Consider the following 17,053-nt stretch of genomic DNA (forward strand, 5'->3'; position numbering starts at 1 on the left):
ACAGCAGCTTTCCCACAGAATGGACAAGGTGCTTTCAGCACTTCTTTCCTTACGCTTCCAAGTACCACCACAGCAGAAACACTAAGGACCAATAAATTAAGGTACATGATCACATTTACTGAGAAAAAATAAGTTTATCTAGGCCCAAACATCACGATCTGTCGTCCAGAGTTTAAAGATCATATGGATAGAAAAGAAACTGGCATTTTGACATGGACAAACATGGGAGCTGAAAAAGAAAAAACCACAGAACTAGGAGACCATACCCATGCTTTGGACAGGATTCTGGGAACTGTTCCCAGAGCTCCAGGACCACAGAGATGATTCAACACAGACTATATCAAGAGAGGGCAGGAGAACAGAAAAACCAGTTTTCAGCTTTTCATTCATAACACTGGGGCCTGATTTTACTGGCTATCAAGCTAGAAGGCAATTTCTGTAAAGAAATCTCATCAATAGTGTTAAAAAAAAACCCAAAACCCCCAAAGAAAACCACTACCATACCAACACTAAACAAAAGAAATTTCAAAAAAACCCTCCAAATAATTAAATAACTGTACACCAGATCATCCAATTATTTTCTGCCTCCATGAAACCTTCTCCTCACTGGAAACAGTGATATCAACCTTGTGCCACAACACATGGTCAGAATAGTAGGGAAAGATTGGGGGAAAAAACTAACACCTGTCCCAGACTTATTAACTACAGAAAAAAATATCTTCATAGTTTACATAGTAAGTATAATCTCCAAACATTTAGCTTCTGTGCTCTCACTGTCCACACATGAGATAAAGGTGTTCAATTGACAAGCTGTTCTTTGCTTTTGAAGAAAAATTCTTTCTATTTGTGCATGGAAAACCACCACCAGCATACATGCAAAACAATGCATAAAAGCCAGATCACTTTGTTCATAATTACATTGCTTATTTTACTTCTGTCAGGAATTAAAAGGGATTTCAAAATTTCTAGTTGAGACACCAATTAAACTTAACCTTTAATTCTTACTCATTCTTCATGTTGTATCTACAAATTTCCTACAGAAACCCCTAGCCAAGTCTGAGGGCAACATCAGTATCTACTCTCCAGACCTCTTCACGCTTCCCACATCTCTTCAAAAGCTTACTACATCCAGAGTTCATGTTCCAGTAACATCAAAGCAAGTAAACACTGCAAATTCACCAGTCACCCTGACTCTTAGGAAATATTTTATATTTTTGCTGTTGGATTTCTTCTTCATTTTCAGATTGTCTTCTGCACATTACATTAACTGTTAATTAATTACTAGCACGGGAAGTCTGTCATTGACTGCCTTATGCCTCACTTAATCTTCCTTGCTTGAATTATTCAAGTCTCCCAGTTGCAACACCATTTTAACTACAGTGTTTCTATATTTACATGAAGGTTGTGAATGATACAAAGTGTTGGTAGAAACCAAAACTCAGTTTAGTGCACTGTCACAGCATCTCGTCGTATTTTCAGAGGACAAATGAGGCACCATGGAAATTAACCCTCCTTTTATTGTAATTATTTATAAAAGCACATGACCATTCAGAAAGTCAGCAAGAACCAAGATGGAAAAAGACAGCCAGAGAAGATCGCCCTAGAAAACTAAGAAGTGTATGTCAAAGCAAGGAAAATCAATATAACTTATGAAACATGGGAGAAGTTCGTGAAAGAGGACCAAAAGAAAAAGTTGAGGGAGCGAAAGAGTCATTCATGATCCTACAAAGACTCAAGAAGTAAAAATCTCCCATAGCTCTTGCTATGAAAATATAACTGCTCCATAAATTATTTTGGATTACTCTCTACACTACTGTGCACAAGTTCATTCCCCAGAAATATTGGTTCTTCACACATGAAAACACCCTGGTGCTTCCCAGCAACTCCATTGCAAATTCATGACATTTTTGTAACAACCAGGCACCTCCTCCTTGTACTGACCCCACACACTGTCAACAAGTTTTCTACATAATTCTATAACATCTTCTAATGAAACCAAGAATTTGATGTTCCCATTGTTTTCCTACAGCCAGTCTTTCTGTTACTTCAGCTGCCAGCTATTCCATTCTCTCAGGCACACACGAGCTATGGCCTGAATGAAGTCACTGTTCTGCAGATTTTACTTTCAAGACCCAAAACCAACCTAATGTTTTATTCATTTCAGGATATGAAAGCTGGAGGACAAGATTTTAGTTGTCTTGTAGCAATATAGTACTAAATTGATTTATGATCCGCATTATATTCAAGAATTACTCACATTAACAAATTCATCAAGCACGCATGAATACTGTGTGTTCCATAGTGAGTTTGTGGCACTTAACAATCAAATCAGGTAATTTATGTAGAATGTCAGATTCTATTAAGTTAAACAGTCTCCAAGCAAGCTCAGGACTGGGCATTGCGAAGTGAAGCGTTCTGCTACTCTAAGAGTAACAAGTTTTCTTTAACAGAAAGAGAGATCTGTGTACCTGGCCGTAACAAACATTTGAATAAGTTTTCATCCTTTCATGGAAGTACTCAACACTTTCTTCAAACTGATTGTTACAAGTTTTAAACGCATGGGTTTTTTAAGAGATATTCACAGTATGCATGCACTTCAGTGAGTCCTACATTCATCAAAAGACCTCCCATTTACTGCCCAAAAAGATGTGAAAAATGTGAATAATTAGCAGACAGAAGCCATGAATTATTCACGGAAAAGTCTAATAAAAATGTGTAACTGTCAATAAATCCCTCTCTGTATCTGAAAAGTGTAAAGATCAACAATAAAGTCTTCAACTATAACTGTAGAAACTGTGAAGTAAGGATACAGTCCCACGATATACCCATGAACATCTACCCAGCTGCCTGAATTTCATTCATATCCTTAAAATATTGTAAGCCATATCTAGCAAAAGGGTAATCTGTGACTACTAACATCCGTTTTAATTCAAGTCTAAGCAAGACAAAGGTTAACACAGAGCCAGCAGATCTGAGAAAAGTGGAAAACTGTCAGCATCTAAACCCAAGTTTAAATGGCAAACCACTCAGACATTTTGGGAATTACAATTTGTAACTGTTATCATACAGTTGACTTTTCCAAGTTGAAAAGGAATTTAGTATATTGCTACAATGAAACACTACAGATTATTACATGTCTCTATCTGTAAAACAATAAGCTAGTAGAAAGTCAAATATCTTTGTCTTCTAAATGTTCAATTAGTAATTTAAGTATTTCGTTTCAGCAACAGCGGTTATCTTATTTTGTGGTTATTCTTTTGCTCCGTGCAAAAGAGCCTTCCTATCAGTCTCAATAAAATGGCTAAATCTGACCCTAAGGAGCTATATCCAGGATGATAAACAACCACCTGTACTCTGCCTGCCAGCTGCCCCCCCAAAACTATGGAGAACCAAGAGCTGCCAAGAACTGATAAATGCTTGGGAAACACACAGGCATGCTGCTTTCATCCCTAAATTAACAGATCTAGCCTCCATTCCCACATTTAAGTAGACTCAGTCTTCATACAGGACACTGAAATCCCCATGAGCCTCAAATGTATGATCTCTCCCACAAAGAAATCCAAGTACAGCTTCATGATGCTCAGCAAACACAGCCAAAACACAACCCTGAACACAGATTATTTCTGGTAAGCAAGCTTATAATATTACAACATTGTTTCTTAAGAAAGTTCAAAAAAAAGTCTAGCCACGTATCAAACACGAAATCATCCACTGAAGGGCAGCCCAATAGGTTAAGGTTATAGCCTAGAAAAACCTAGAATACAGGAAGAGTTTAGTGGTGCTGATAAATGAGAATGGTGATAAAGTCTGCAACACCACTAGCTGCCCTTCATCGCGCATCATGAAGATCACCAAATCATTTTTGGAATCTCACAAGAATCAACTCCTTCGTTTTTATATTATTAGATAACACTCAACACTAATCTTCTCTTGCAGAGTTAATAAAGTTTTACGAAATCATTTAACTGTACGTAAGAATGCCCATACTCTGCTAAAAAAGTCTCACCTAGTTCAGTAACTTGTCTCTCATTGTGTTCTGCTGAGTAAGTGTGGAAAAACTTTCAGGTTAGAGAGATTTATTTAAACCATTCACTTCTTTCACTACTTTGCTAGACTAAGTGAAACATAGATAGATATTTGCAGACAATTTTGTCAATACCTCAAAACAACTCAGTATGAATTGCCCCCCAAGCCTTACAAAACTTCTATGCAAATGCCAGATACAAGCAGCTGTGAGCTGTAGCCTAGTCAACTTGTAACACAATTAATACTCTGTGCTTCCAACCTAACAAAAGCTTAGGAATAATTTTGCAGAAAGACAGTTTCTACCACTGTACTGATTAAGATGAGTCAATTGCCATTCAGATACAGAATTTTCATTTATAAAAGATTTGTTTATACACAGATGTTCAGACAATGATTCAAGACTCCCTTGATATATACTTTTTCATTCTACTTTCCTCCCATTCCAAGGTAATTTAGATTCTTTTGCCTGTTGATTTTAAGGTGTGGGTTTTTTTTTTTCCTCAAAGGGAGCTGACAGAAAAACAAATGAAAGTAAAATACAAGTTGTTTTCTACTAGCATGGCTTTGATTACACTCCTCCAGTCTATAGCTTCCAGTGTCTTTAATGGTATTAAAGAAGTATTTTGTTAAATCAGTTATTCCCATATCTAATTAGCTCAATAAACACTTAACTATTTAACTGCTCTCAAAACCAAATGACATATAATCAAGTTTTGCTATCAGAGTTAATCATAGTCAAAGGTCTCGGCTACTTTTCACGTTACATAGGAAACCATGTCTTAGTAGTGTTAAAATCAGCTCCAAGCTGCAAATTCGTATTGAGCACATGCAGAAATCTATCCAATATATACTGGATATAATCAGCATGTAGCCAATAAAAACAACGGTATGTATGAAATAAACCTATCTAAAAGATGTATTGCATCAGATACATATCAATAATATTTTCTGAAAGACTAATACTGCTTTACAGTAATTCTTAAGGTCCTCGGGCACCTAAATTTTTCTGTCCTTCAATATAAAATCATTCTGGTCTTGGAAGTTAGTGTTCTTCAGACTGTTAAGTGAAAAGACTTTTGCAATAAATTACTTCGAATAAGAAGTGTTTGTCAAATCTTATATAAAATTTAAGGAAAACATTATCTTTTAAAATTCACATTCCCATACATAACTAAGCTAACTGTGTTATTATGTACCTAACTACATTCCATTCTTCACTACAGTCAAAGTGAACTAAACACATTTTACTTAAAGAAAACGTATGCAGGTAGGATTTCAAAGACGATACACTAGAGACTCAGGACTACAAAACCCCCATACAATAGATTTAAAAGGAGCCTTCGGGTCAGGCATAATTCAAGAAAAAAAGTCTGTTACCTTTAATACTGCTGCTGCCTTTTGATTTTCCTGAAGTACAGCTTCTACTAGTCAGCCCTTAGCATTTCATTATGTAATTAAATTAGTAACTTGCTAAAAGGAATTTTGTATTTTTTCTATGATGACTTTGTCATCACTTCCAGACTACCAGGGATATAACTCAAGAGACTTCTGTTTCACAGGTGAAAAGGGAAAAAGGCCATGCTTCAGTAATTCTTTAATAAAAATAATAATACTACTAAAATCCAGCTTTACAACTCATCCTGCATTCAAAATAAGTGGTTACAAATGCAATAAAGGTTTTAAACTTGGAATAGAAAAGCCTGTTTTCTGATGTGCTCGCTACTGAAAAAAAACACTCTAGAGCTTACAAGCAACCCAAATTATTTTTATTACATCTTTTGTTTTATAATGAATCTTTAAAAAGGCAAAGAGGTATCGACCACCAAGTATACTCTTAAACAAGCTTGGATTTTAAGGAGGGTTTTTCTTTACCACATAGCCACATACAAATTCTCATACAGCTTAATATGGTACATTCTTCACTGTGTATCAAAATAGCAGTTGTGATATGTTGAATACGTAAGTTCAGCGGTACCTTTACATGAATATGTTTAAAAGGCCATTAACTACAGTGGTCAAAATTTTGGTGTGGTCAAAAATTAAGTATGAAGAAAGCCTCCCAAGTTTGATGAATGAGTTTGAGAAACCAAACTAAATATAGACATGCATACTTAGAAGAAAGTGTGTTTAGAGGAAATGTCACTGTAGAAGATGCTAGATGCCAACATTAATTGTTCCCAGGGTAGTATCTTGAATACCACATTCTGAAAACTAAGTAATTTTATGTTAAAAGTTTATAACCTGAATGCAGTAGATTGAGGAACATGCTCTATAGGTAGTATCTCAATCTTAGCTGAGCAGCCTGCTCATACAATGACTTTTAATGTATAGTCAAAGAAGCTGACAGCAATTACAAGACAATGTAACCATCAGTTTGGCAGTTTCTTGTATACAGAAGTTGCAGCTTTCATGTGAAAAGATAACAAAACATGATCCATGACATCCAGCATGCCAAAATGCCACTCCACAATGCCTCAGCCAGCAAATTTCCAGTAAGTAGAAGTCAATTTTAACAAATAATACCCCTAATGATGGATACAGATACAGGACCCTGATAGTTATAGTTCTAAATGTAAAAATACGCAGCTAATCTGCAGAAATCCCACTGGTACTGTAAGAAAGGGATTTTTAAATTTTTTTTTAGTGAAAGGATAGTAGTTTTAGTCACGTTTTATGTATGTACTTGCTTTTCACTTTCACATGCCAATGTCCCCAATGACTTAAAGAACTTTTTTCTCATTATTCCTAACAGAACTGGCAAATACTCAAAAACCCACCTTTGCAACTAGTTACAGAATTTTTTTCAATTGCCATTCCAAACCATGGCCATGATTTCTCAACACAGATACATGAAACTGTCAAACAGCAACAACATGCATGTATGTAGAGGCAGATTTTAGAGACATGCCTGAGCCATGAAATTTATTCCCAGAAGACAAGAATAATGATGGACGGTCAACCTTTCATTCTGAAACACAGAAAAACTCTACCATATGCTAGCATATGTTAAATATATTCCATTTCAACATATGTGTCAGCACCATAGCTTTATTTTTTGTTCACACATAGTACTTTTCACAGAATGTGAAAGTTGAGCATCCTATAATTAGGGTAGCAATAATAGGGCTTGTTTAACAAGACACACTACAAAGTACATATTATTCTATATCACTAACTTTGTTTTATAAGGTAAATTGAACATTTAAGACTTTACATTGGATATCAAAGCATATCTGATGGTATTTCAGAGACTAAAAGGTATTAAAATATTACATATTTCAATTCCTTTTCCTTAAGCTTTGCATAGGTACCAAGGATCATTTAATTCCTTTTTAGCTTTACTATAGAAAAACAAAACCAAACTGGAGAGTCCAAAGAAATGGAATTATCTATTTACTAGTACAACTCTGCACCAGACAAAGGTCAAGACCGGTACTGATCAAGAGCTTGTCTTTTGTGAAACCTTATGTAATTTCTGCTTGCAATGTAAACAGTGATGTAGGAACAAGTAAGCTGTAGGTCAGGAACCACAGATAAGTTCAAACAATCTAGTACGGAACAAGTGCAACATGTTCGAAGCTGTTACAGTGGACGAAGGCATTGAGTTCTTCAAATTTAGAACTGCATAGCTGCCTGCCTTTCTCTTTGCAATAACAAATTGTAAGAAAAAAATTCTGTGTATCATAATGAGATGTCTCCTCATGAAGTAAAAACAGATTATACCCTCTCTTCACACACTGTTCCTGGAAGAGATTCTTGACTAAAAGTAGGAATAAATGGGAAAAAAAACATGTAGCTTATTGACCAAGACTGCCACAAGCCCAATGCTGTAAGGCTGCATACTCCTCTAAGTGAGATAATAGCAGTCAACGTGTTCAAGAGCACAGAACTGACTCCTGATACCAGTGTATCAGTGTCTGTTTTATGGAATTCATGCTAGACAAGGGAGATGACAAAAAAACCCAAGTGTCTTGCTTATCCACCACTGGACAGTTTTCACTTTTATTAAGTATTCTTTGGTGTGAAAATTGCTAGTTTTCCTCAATACCGAATGAAAGGTGCATTCAGACTAAATAAAACATGCCTTGGTCTTAATGAAGTTACACATTCATTAGCTTTTGATGAATGCCTACAACCTTTCTCCCTACCCCACCTACACACACCTCCCATTATCTCCTTCAAAGTACCTCTCAGCTTTAATCACAGTATTCTCAGTAATTAAGGTTTTGATTTAAAATTTGTCTAAAGCTGCCTGGAGAGATGTTCTGACTACCAGCCGAGCCTGATACACAAATGATTTGAGGATTTCCCTTGCTTCCTGGCGGAAATCTGTCGGCAAGTTTCAAGTTTTGATGCTAGTTCAAGTGATTTGGCCATGTGACAAGGATTTCTAATTCATTACTTCTGTTCATAGGCTTACACAGGAGAGTAAAATTTTCTACAGGGCAAATCCAGATGGTTTGTTTTCCAGCATGTCAGTCTTTGTATCTTCTCTTGGATTCTGCACACACTAGCAAGGTAGGAAGAGAAAACTAGATGGACAGTTTACTCTAGGAGATGGTATTCAGTACTTTGTAGCTGTCACATTACAGATTGACACCGGTTTAGTAATTAATTCCTTCCCTCATCAAATAAGGTGTCTTTTATAACTAGCACTGGCCAATCAGGTTTGCAGATATGAAATATACTTACAAAATACACACACAAATTAACTTGCATGACTTATCTCCTCTAAATTTCAAAGCAATTGAGTCAAAAATGAAAAATCTTGCATACTCATGTCTCTAAATAACCTTGACCCTAGATGAAAGGGTTTTAAAAAACAATTAGTGTAGCTTAACCTTCCATGAGAGAATTCTATTACTTCTATATTTTACACTTTGAAGTGCATTGTCATTTTAAAATAGAACCTGCAGAGAGAAGACCCTTGAGAAAATAAAAGAAAAGGTGGTTATCATTAAAAGGCACTGACTGCCAAGGAAGTTGGTCATCTTGCACTGCAAGACTAAGGAGTTCATCTGTAAGTATAAATAGTCAGAAAAAGAGGCAAGAGCCAATAGCAAGCAGTGTACTTACGCCCCAGACAGATAATGTTACTTGATCTTACTTCAGTCTGTGATCATCATATCTTGGATACAGCTTCCAAATCTTTAGTTTTAGAAGAAACACTTTACTGGGATGCATCAAAAACTTCATCATAATAAATGTTTATGAAATTCTTCCTACTGCAGTAATAATGGTATAGCACCAAATAGTCCAGTCTGAAAAAGATAAATTACTAATACCAATCACTTTGGGAGAGAAAAGTTAGTATAGAAAGATTAGGACTGGATGGCATGAAAACAGGTTTTATCAAGAAAATTATTTGGTACTCAAAACTGGTTTACAACCAATATTAATATATTTGAATATCAAATAGTATATACTATTATATAATTCAAATATATTCAACTATTTAATATTCAACACTAACTACAGTATTATCTCACAAAATCACCAATGGTCAAGTACTCTCTGCTCCAAAAATATCAGACGATAGACAATTGAGAAAAGATAATAGTACTGACTAAAAGTATACTGACTACAGTACTGACTGGACCAGTTTGTGGCTTTTAACATGTATGAAGTTCTAGCTGATCTGCCACACAGAACTTGTCACTGTTGAAGACAACCTTCCTTTTCTTACTTAACTTCAAAAAGAACAAGTGACAGGTCTCAGCTCCTCTAAGCTTTTCCCTAAAGACAAGACTGCCTATCCTTTGAACAGCTAAAACCAGAAAAGTGGGGAGAGCAGGGGAAATCAGTCCAAAAATACCACTTCCCCAGACAGTAAACCCGCCCAAGCTACCTAGGGCGATGACTCCCCACAGCAGAAGTCACGTTCTGAAGCACAGTGGTGGGAGAACATGGGCACTAAACATAACACCACTCTGGACATGGTGCTGGGCAGCCTTTTCTAGGTGATCCTGCTCAAGGGGTGGTTAGACAAGAAAACCTCCAGAGTTCCCTTCCAACCTTCACCATTCAGTGATTCTGTAACAGACACTTCACAGACTCCAGTACCTACATGAATACTGAACTGACACATCAGAATATGTAATGGTGACCAACAACATTGCAGAATGCTTATCTTAGCTGGCAGCTGACAGTAATGAAGCTAGCATAGCGTAAGTGCTTGCCCTGCTGATAGCACAGAAAGAGAACGTCTTCAGTAGCTGGACTTACCTTCAGTGCGACCTAATATAAAAAGCATTCAAAGAATGAAAGCTGTACAGCTCTAACAAAAATGCACTGTTAGTCACACCCTGGAAAATGGCTACCATACCTGATATGGAATTCATTGGGCCACTTTGGAGCTAGCATGAACAAGAAAAACAGGGAAGAGATGGAGCAAGGGGATTATGCCATATGGGCCAAGCAACACAGTAATTTCTGGAAATCTGTAGTTATCTTACTCTTCCAAGTCCTTTCTATGAAACAGTCTGCAAATGAAACTTTACAGTGGAATAGGTCTGTTCAGAAGAAAAATTGAGGCCTCAGATGTATACTTTTTTCTTTCTTTCAACAATACTGCAGCTGTTTGCTATCATAGCTATTGCTAGCACAACCAACTGTGCTTTTCCATACAGCAGACAATCTGCCGAACTTTTAAGGGTGTATCAAGGCATCATTGTTAATGACTATATTAAATACACATATGTTCACTGCTAACAGTGAGGTGTTATTTCTGGACCATTAAGTTTGGGGCCTCAATCTACACTTCCAAGCTTTCTCAAGAATAGAAGCCTAAATGTTTTAGCTTATGATATCTGTGAACATAAATGAACCAGAACTAAGTTTTATTCATTAAAAAGTTACGTAACCTAACTCCTGATGAACTATCCCAGCCTAGAATTACCATTCCTAAACCAAAAAGGGAACAGTAATAAACTTAAATTCTGCCTATAAATGAAGATAAGAACTGTATTATTGATAAAAATACAGTGTCTTTTAAAAGCTACATTGAAATAGGAAAAAAGCTGAATGAACTTTTAAATATTCACTTTAAAGTATTAGTACTTTGTTCTGAATTGACAGTTGGAAAACTCACTCGCTGCAAACTAAATTTTAGTATATTCCACATACTGAAGATTTACTTTGTTACACACGCAATCAGAAGTCTTAACGTCTAATTCAGGGGTCCTCAAGCTATGGCCCGCGGGCCAGATACGGCCCCTCAGGGTACTCAATCCAGCCCCTGGTATTTACAGAACCCCTCCGCACCCCCCACCCCACCCCACACACCCCCCGCCGGGGGTCGTGGGGAAAACCAAGCAGCCGCAGATGACCTCCTGCCACTTCATCCACGCACTGGCCCCCTGTTTAAAAAGCTTGAGGACCCCTGGGCTAATTAATCTATCAGCCTAAAAGTGGTAGCTTTAAAGAGCGGATCAAATAGACTTCTCTTATAAAAACGAGGTGAAGGTTGCAAACTTCTAAAGCGAGGCAGTATTGCCAATAAGTCTCCTGCCCCGGGATACTTTTTTTAATATATAAACAATATGATAGGATATGTAAAAATCTGATTACTATAAGTAGTCACAAACAAAACATGCAATTAAGATTGCTCACATGTTGCAATCATACACTTTGTTTCAAGATATAGCATTATACCCACACAATTTTTGTATGCTAAAATTTTATTGTCTCCTACCACCTCCTAGTTATTGGAAATCTGTATTTCAAAGTCCTGTACAAAAATATCAATTCTAGAAGTTCTGTTTACCCATGTACAGTTTAAAACTCCGTAACAGTAGGACTTGTTTATACATTAGATGTCCCCCCAGACAAGAGGTAAAAGGAATTCAGGACAAACTACAGTATTTTTAAAAAAGAAACCTTAAAATATCAAGCATTTAAGAAAATACCACCGTCTTACTTCCACAGAACCTAGACAACCAACAACTCTCTAGGTTAGAACAGGTCTTCATTCAAAATCTGGAAATCTAAACACTCAAAATAGCTACAGGTAGAATAAGAGAAAGGGTTGTGACAGTATTACAGCAGATTATGAAAACAATAGGCATCAAATGAAGTTTTAAAGTGACATAATCATAAACTCTGTAAAGTCTGAGGTACTTGACAGGGTAGACTTTAGCTTTCTATTTTAATTGTGATGTGCTACATATGTACTAATAGAATGTTTTATGTGGCTGATCAGATAAGGAAAAGAGGAGAATTTTCTAAAGAAAGAACCAAAAGAAATAACAATTATGGAACAAAGAGGAAAAGAATACTGTTAAGTGCACACTTTCAAACTGCAGCGGAGATGCTGGTGCAACTTCAGCAGTACTAACCAGAGGTGGACAGAAAGAGCTGGAAAATAAACCTGCAAAACCAAATTACTTCCAGGAGTTACCACTGGAGCAACTTCACATCCAGGATGGCTTTACCCTGAAAAGCGTAGTTTCCCTAGTGGTAATGTAGTATCCCCTAGCAATCTCCCTATGGCAGAGCATGTACATTACAAGACAGGGCAAGAAACCACCTGAATTACACTGCAACTCCACCTGAACATAAAACAAATTCAGAAACAGTGCTTCTTGGTTCACTCAAAGTATTCATTGCCAGAAATACATTAAACATTTTTTTCCAATCCACACTACTTGCACAAATCGCTACTTTGGTATTTCAATAAAATCAAATTATTAAGAACACCTCTAAGGTTAACAACTCTTCCTTAGAAAAATAAATTTAACTTCAATTTTTACCTTTACCTTGTGAGACATGACACTATTAGAAATTAGTTACTGCTGAAGAATACTTTACAATTGCTAGACTCCCAGTTGCCCCATCATGGAGCACAAACATTTAACTTCTTTAGGGTAGGTTGTATTATTTACTAAGTCTGTAGAAAACACTGGACAATGAAAAAGCATATAATGAGAACACAACAAGTAAAATATGAGAGGCATGAGCTTACCCTCTATTAGGAAATAAAGCTATGCATGTGGAACTTTATGACCCTTCAGGAGCTTACCTTCTTTTTGTCCCTCATGGAACCCTTCCCTCGGACCATTATCTTGCATCCTGTTTCTGCCTCAAGCTGTTTAGCTGTTAGTCCTCTGGGTCCAAGGATTCTTCCAACAAAGTTAAACTGGGGGGAGGGGGGGGGGGGGGAAGAAAAAGATTATTTCCATAAAAGCATGTCAACAAAATTACTTGCAAATTTAAAAAGATGTATTTGTCTCTAAATTATCTTTAAGAGTTTATTAGTCTAGAACACTAAATACCTGCAGTCAAAGAATGAGTTAAGTACTCTTTTCTGACTTTAGATACCTATGTGACCCTTACTTTGAGGGATACAGGTTTTGGGTGAAAACAGGATTTTCAGTTTAACATCCGGTAGTCTAGGGCAGTCATAGTCCTAATTTCCTCCTCATTAAGTTGTACGAACTCTTTATAGAAAGCACAAACCACTTTCCCTCACCACTAACATGACCAGACATGCTCATTAGTAGTCTAACAATGTGCATCACACCACAGGAACACACAGGTCTGGCTGCATGACCAGACACGCGCACAGCTTCCCTGTGGCAGGACTGAGGGTGCCAGGGGCACATCCAGTCCCATCATGGCACAAGGCCTTCAGGAAAGACCTCCAGGCCCACTGTCCCTGCCAACAGCGAAGGAGCCTGTAGAAAACATTCTTTTTCACCCTCCCATGCTGTTCTGGTGGGCTCAACCTTGACAGCACACCGCTGGCTGGCCACCCACATCTACAGAGGTTTTACCTACCTATGCCATAGCACTTCTTTCACAAAAATACCTGAGACTTGTTACACATTCACTTTGGGTTTCAAGGTCAATATTTCTGGGAAACGTTGTATTTACCATACATAATATATAGAATGCGTGTGTGTGTCTAATACGCATATATGTGTATACAGCGACAGATGACAAGAGCATGTCATTTTTCGTAAGCTATATTCTTGCTCAGTTGTGCATACAAATAGAGCAAGTATGTCATGTTTAATTGGCTAACTTCAATATCAGCAGACAACTCCCTGCCTCTGCTTAACACAGTAATACTGGCACTTAGCCATACGTAACATTATTTCCTAGTTATTTTCAAGTGTTTTTTCCCTTTCATTATTTACAATCGCACACTCTGAAAATTATGCCACAAATAACAAAAACACTAAGTGAAGGTAGCATTAAGAATATATAGCAGTACTCTGTGACAGCTACAGTGCAAAGATGAAGCACCAGGCTCAAAAGATACACAAACCTAGAAATTTCAGACTTAAAGATTAAATTCAAAGAAGATAATCAAAGAACAGAAACACTGCCATAAGGACAGAAGTCTGGGTATTTCAGATCCTAGTAAACAAAGCTATTCCATGGAATTTTAAAAAAGTTGTTGGCTTTCATCTCCTCAGCTAATTAAAATTAGGTTTGAGTACTACAACTCAACATATTCAAAATCCTTATCAAACTGCAAAGACCAGAAATCATTTAGGAGTGAGCAGAAGTTATGAACACAAGCATATTAAAGTTCTTCGACAAAAATACTTGTGTTTCACAATGGCAAAACTGTTCATAGGGAAGATAAACTCCCAAAATTATTTAGTATTCCAAGCTCAAAAAACAAAGACATATTCATATCATGAAGTCCAAATCATCTGTCAGGGGGGTGGGGTGGGGAATATTAAAGGTACTTCTGAATCACAGGAAATTAAGGAAGATTCACTAAGACTACATAAAGCAATGAAACAGCTACAAGTAATAAAGTTCAACCTTGAAATATTATCAAAATCCTGCATTTGCTACACTATTCATATTTAATACCAAAGTCATACCACTATTACTTAAACAGCACCTTACTTGCCTTTCTCCACAACCATACTTCCTGCACACTACATCTTTAGGTATCTATCCCATTCTGCTGGTAAAGCTAAAATAATATTGCAAACCTGACTTTAAACCACTCTTCTAACCAACACACAAGGTGACTAGCATTACATTTTTTATCTCCCATGAAAAACAGCAAGCAGCCTCTAATATTTTATGAAGTTGGATCACGATTGAAAGAATAATCAAATACTAAGATAAGATGATTTGGATAAAAATTAAATAGAACAATTATGATACTAAGAAAAAAAGCAGGACTTTGTATTACTCTCAAGCTTGCAACTTTGTTCATGTTGTCTGAACATAATTTATAATTGTGGCTTCTATAGTTAAGAAATTACTGACTTAAACTGCAACACATTCCCTCAAATGTTACGCCAGTTTCTTTTCCAGCTACTCCCAGAATATTGTTCTTATAAAGAGTTTTCATAAATTGTTCCAAGGTAGCTCAGCCCCCTGCCTCTTCATTCTAAACTGTATGCATTGGCACCTTGATCCTTTCTGGATAGCTGTTCTTTTTAAAACTCCTGACCATTCTTAACTCTGTCGGGCACTCCAATGTGTTCATTTCTTAAAGCAGGATGCCTGGACAAGGCAATACTTCAACTAAGACCTCAAAGTTAAGTTAGCCAGAATCTTATCTTGCACACCGCATTCCTATTAATACATCCCAGCCTCCTCTTTCCCTCCCCACAAAAATCAGGTTTTACATTTAGTTCAACATTTGTTGACCCCACATACTCTCCTCCATTACCTCTACCTTGCTGGTTTTCCCCAGTTTTGTATTCATATGCAACTTTCATATCTCACTACAACAACATTTGCTCTGCATTTGTCTAATCAATTCCACATTGTTGACTTCAGGCATACTTATTTCATGACAGATTTGACTTTTAATTCCATCTTTAAAAGCATTTAGTATGACTTAATTATTTGCTAAGTGTACTTTCTAGCCCACTAACCAAGTAAATCTTGAATGTGTTAAGAGATCCAAGCTGAAAGAGAACTCCACAAGACCCCACCCAAGGTGCAATCCTAACTAAGTCCTCAGTAAAGAATTATAATTTTAGCCAATTACTGCTTTAACAAATGATTCCTAAGCTTTTGTACTCATGCGGATCACTGTCAGGTATTAAGTTCATCAGACAAGTGTCTCAAAGGCCTAGCTGAGAACTCCATAGGAAAAAACAATTCTGATTCTCTTGTGAAGGGACTAGGTAGCAAAAGTAGTAACCAGCAAGCCACAACTCAGGTACACTGTGTAGACTAAGCCTTCTTACTGGACAGTTTCTAAAGTTTTATCATAATCCAGTTATATCTGCAACTACTGCTTTCTCTCACTTGCCAGGTCAACTAGATTATCAAACAGAATCACTGGAACCAGATACATCTGACATTCAGAAGACCATTCTTAGCACATTTGATTCAAGATTTCTCACGCTCTCTTACCCAATGGCACTCTTAATCGCCTCGTGTTCCCCTACAAATAACACACTTGTGTTCAGGAATACTGCTTGTCCTAACATTTGTATGGAGACAAAGCTAAGATTATTTCCCTATAAATTCTTACAGCTTGTCTCACTGTGCACTTGTCTCATCTTCTAGCACTCATGTTACGCCCAGTGAATTGCGGGAAAATAAAACAGCAGTGGTTCACAAATCAGTTGGACCAATTTAAGACTGTGTTACTTTGAATGTATCCAACCTCACAAATGTTGGAATTAGAGAACGTTAAAAATCAAGCAGAAGCGACCCATGCTAAGATTAACTGCTACTGCATCAACAATACAGGAAAAGCAATCAAATACTTCATTTTCCTTCATCAAGGTAGTCACTCTTCCCCAACAACTAATGTATCTCAATACTAAACATATTTTTGTGTCTAACATTTTGACTTGTAGTACTTCACAACTATTTTCATGAGGTTTTTTATAAGAGTAAAATTAAGTTTTATTTTTATGTTCTTAAATCCTCCTATACAAACTCAGAATTAGAACTCAAGAAACAACCTTCAGAAGAACCTATTTGTAACGTGCAGAAACACAAAAACATCCTATGCACCACCTAGAATACTTTACATTTTAAGAACAATGAAGGGAACCAGGAAGTACACAACATTAACAATATTCATAAA

At 36.7% G+C, this 17,053-nt stretch overlaps 1 protein-coding gene across 11 annotated transcripts in view; it reads right to left on the minus strand.

The window, feature by feature from the left end:
* QKI (QKI, KH domain containing RNA binding) overlaps positions 1-17,053 on the minus strand; it is a 159,908-nt gene that overhangs the window by 82,855 nt on the left and 60,000 nt on the right. For all 11 annotated transcript variants that reach the window (XM_040598388.1, XM_040598386.1, XM_040598387.1 and 8 more), the window contains exon 3: positions 13,046-13,162. In XM_040598388.1, coding sequence (XP_040454322.1) covers positions 13,046-13,162 — 117 coding nt within the window. The remainder of the gene's footprint in view (positions 1-13,045; positions 13,163-17,053) is intronic.

This window comes from Falco naumanni, chromosome 6 (assembly GCF_017639655.2).
Source record: "Falco naumanni isolate bFalNau1 chromosome 6, bFalNau1.pat, whole genome shotgun sequence".
Taxonomy (NCBI): domain Eukaryota; kingdom Metazoa; phylum Chordata; class Aves; order Falconiformes; family Falconidae; genus Falco; species Falco naumanni.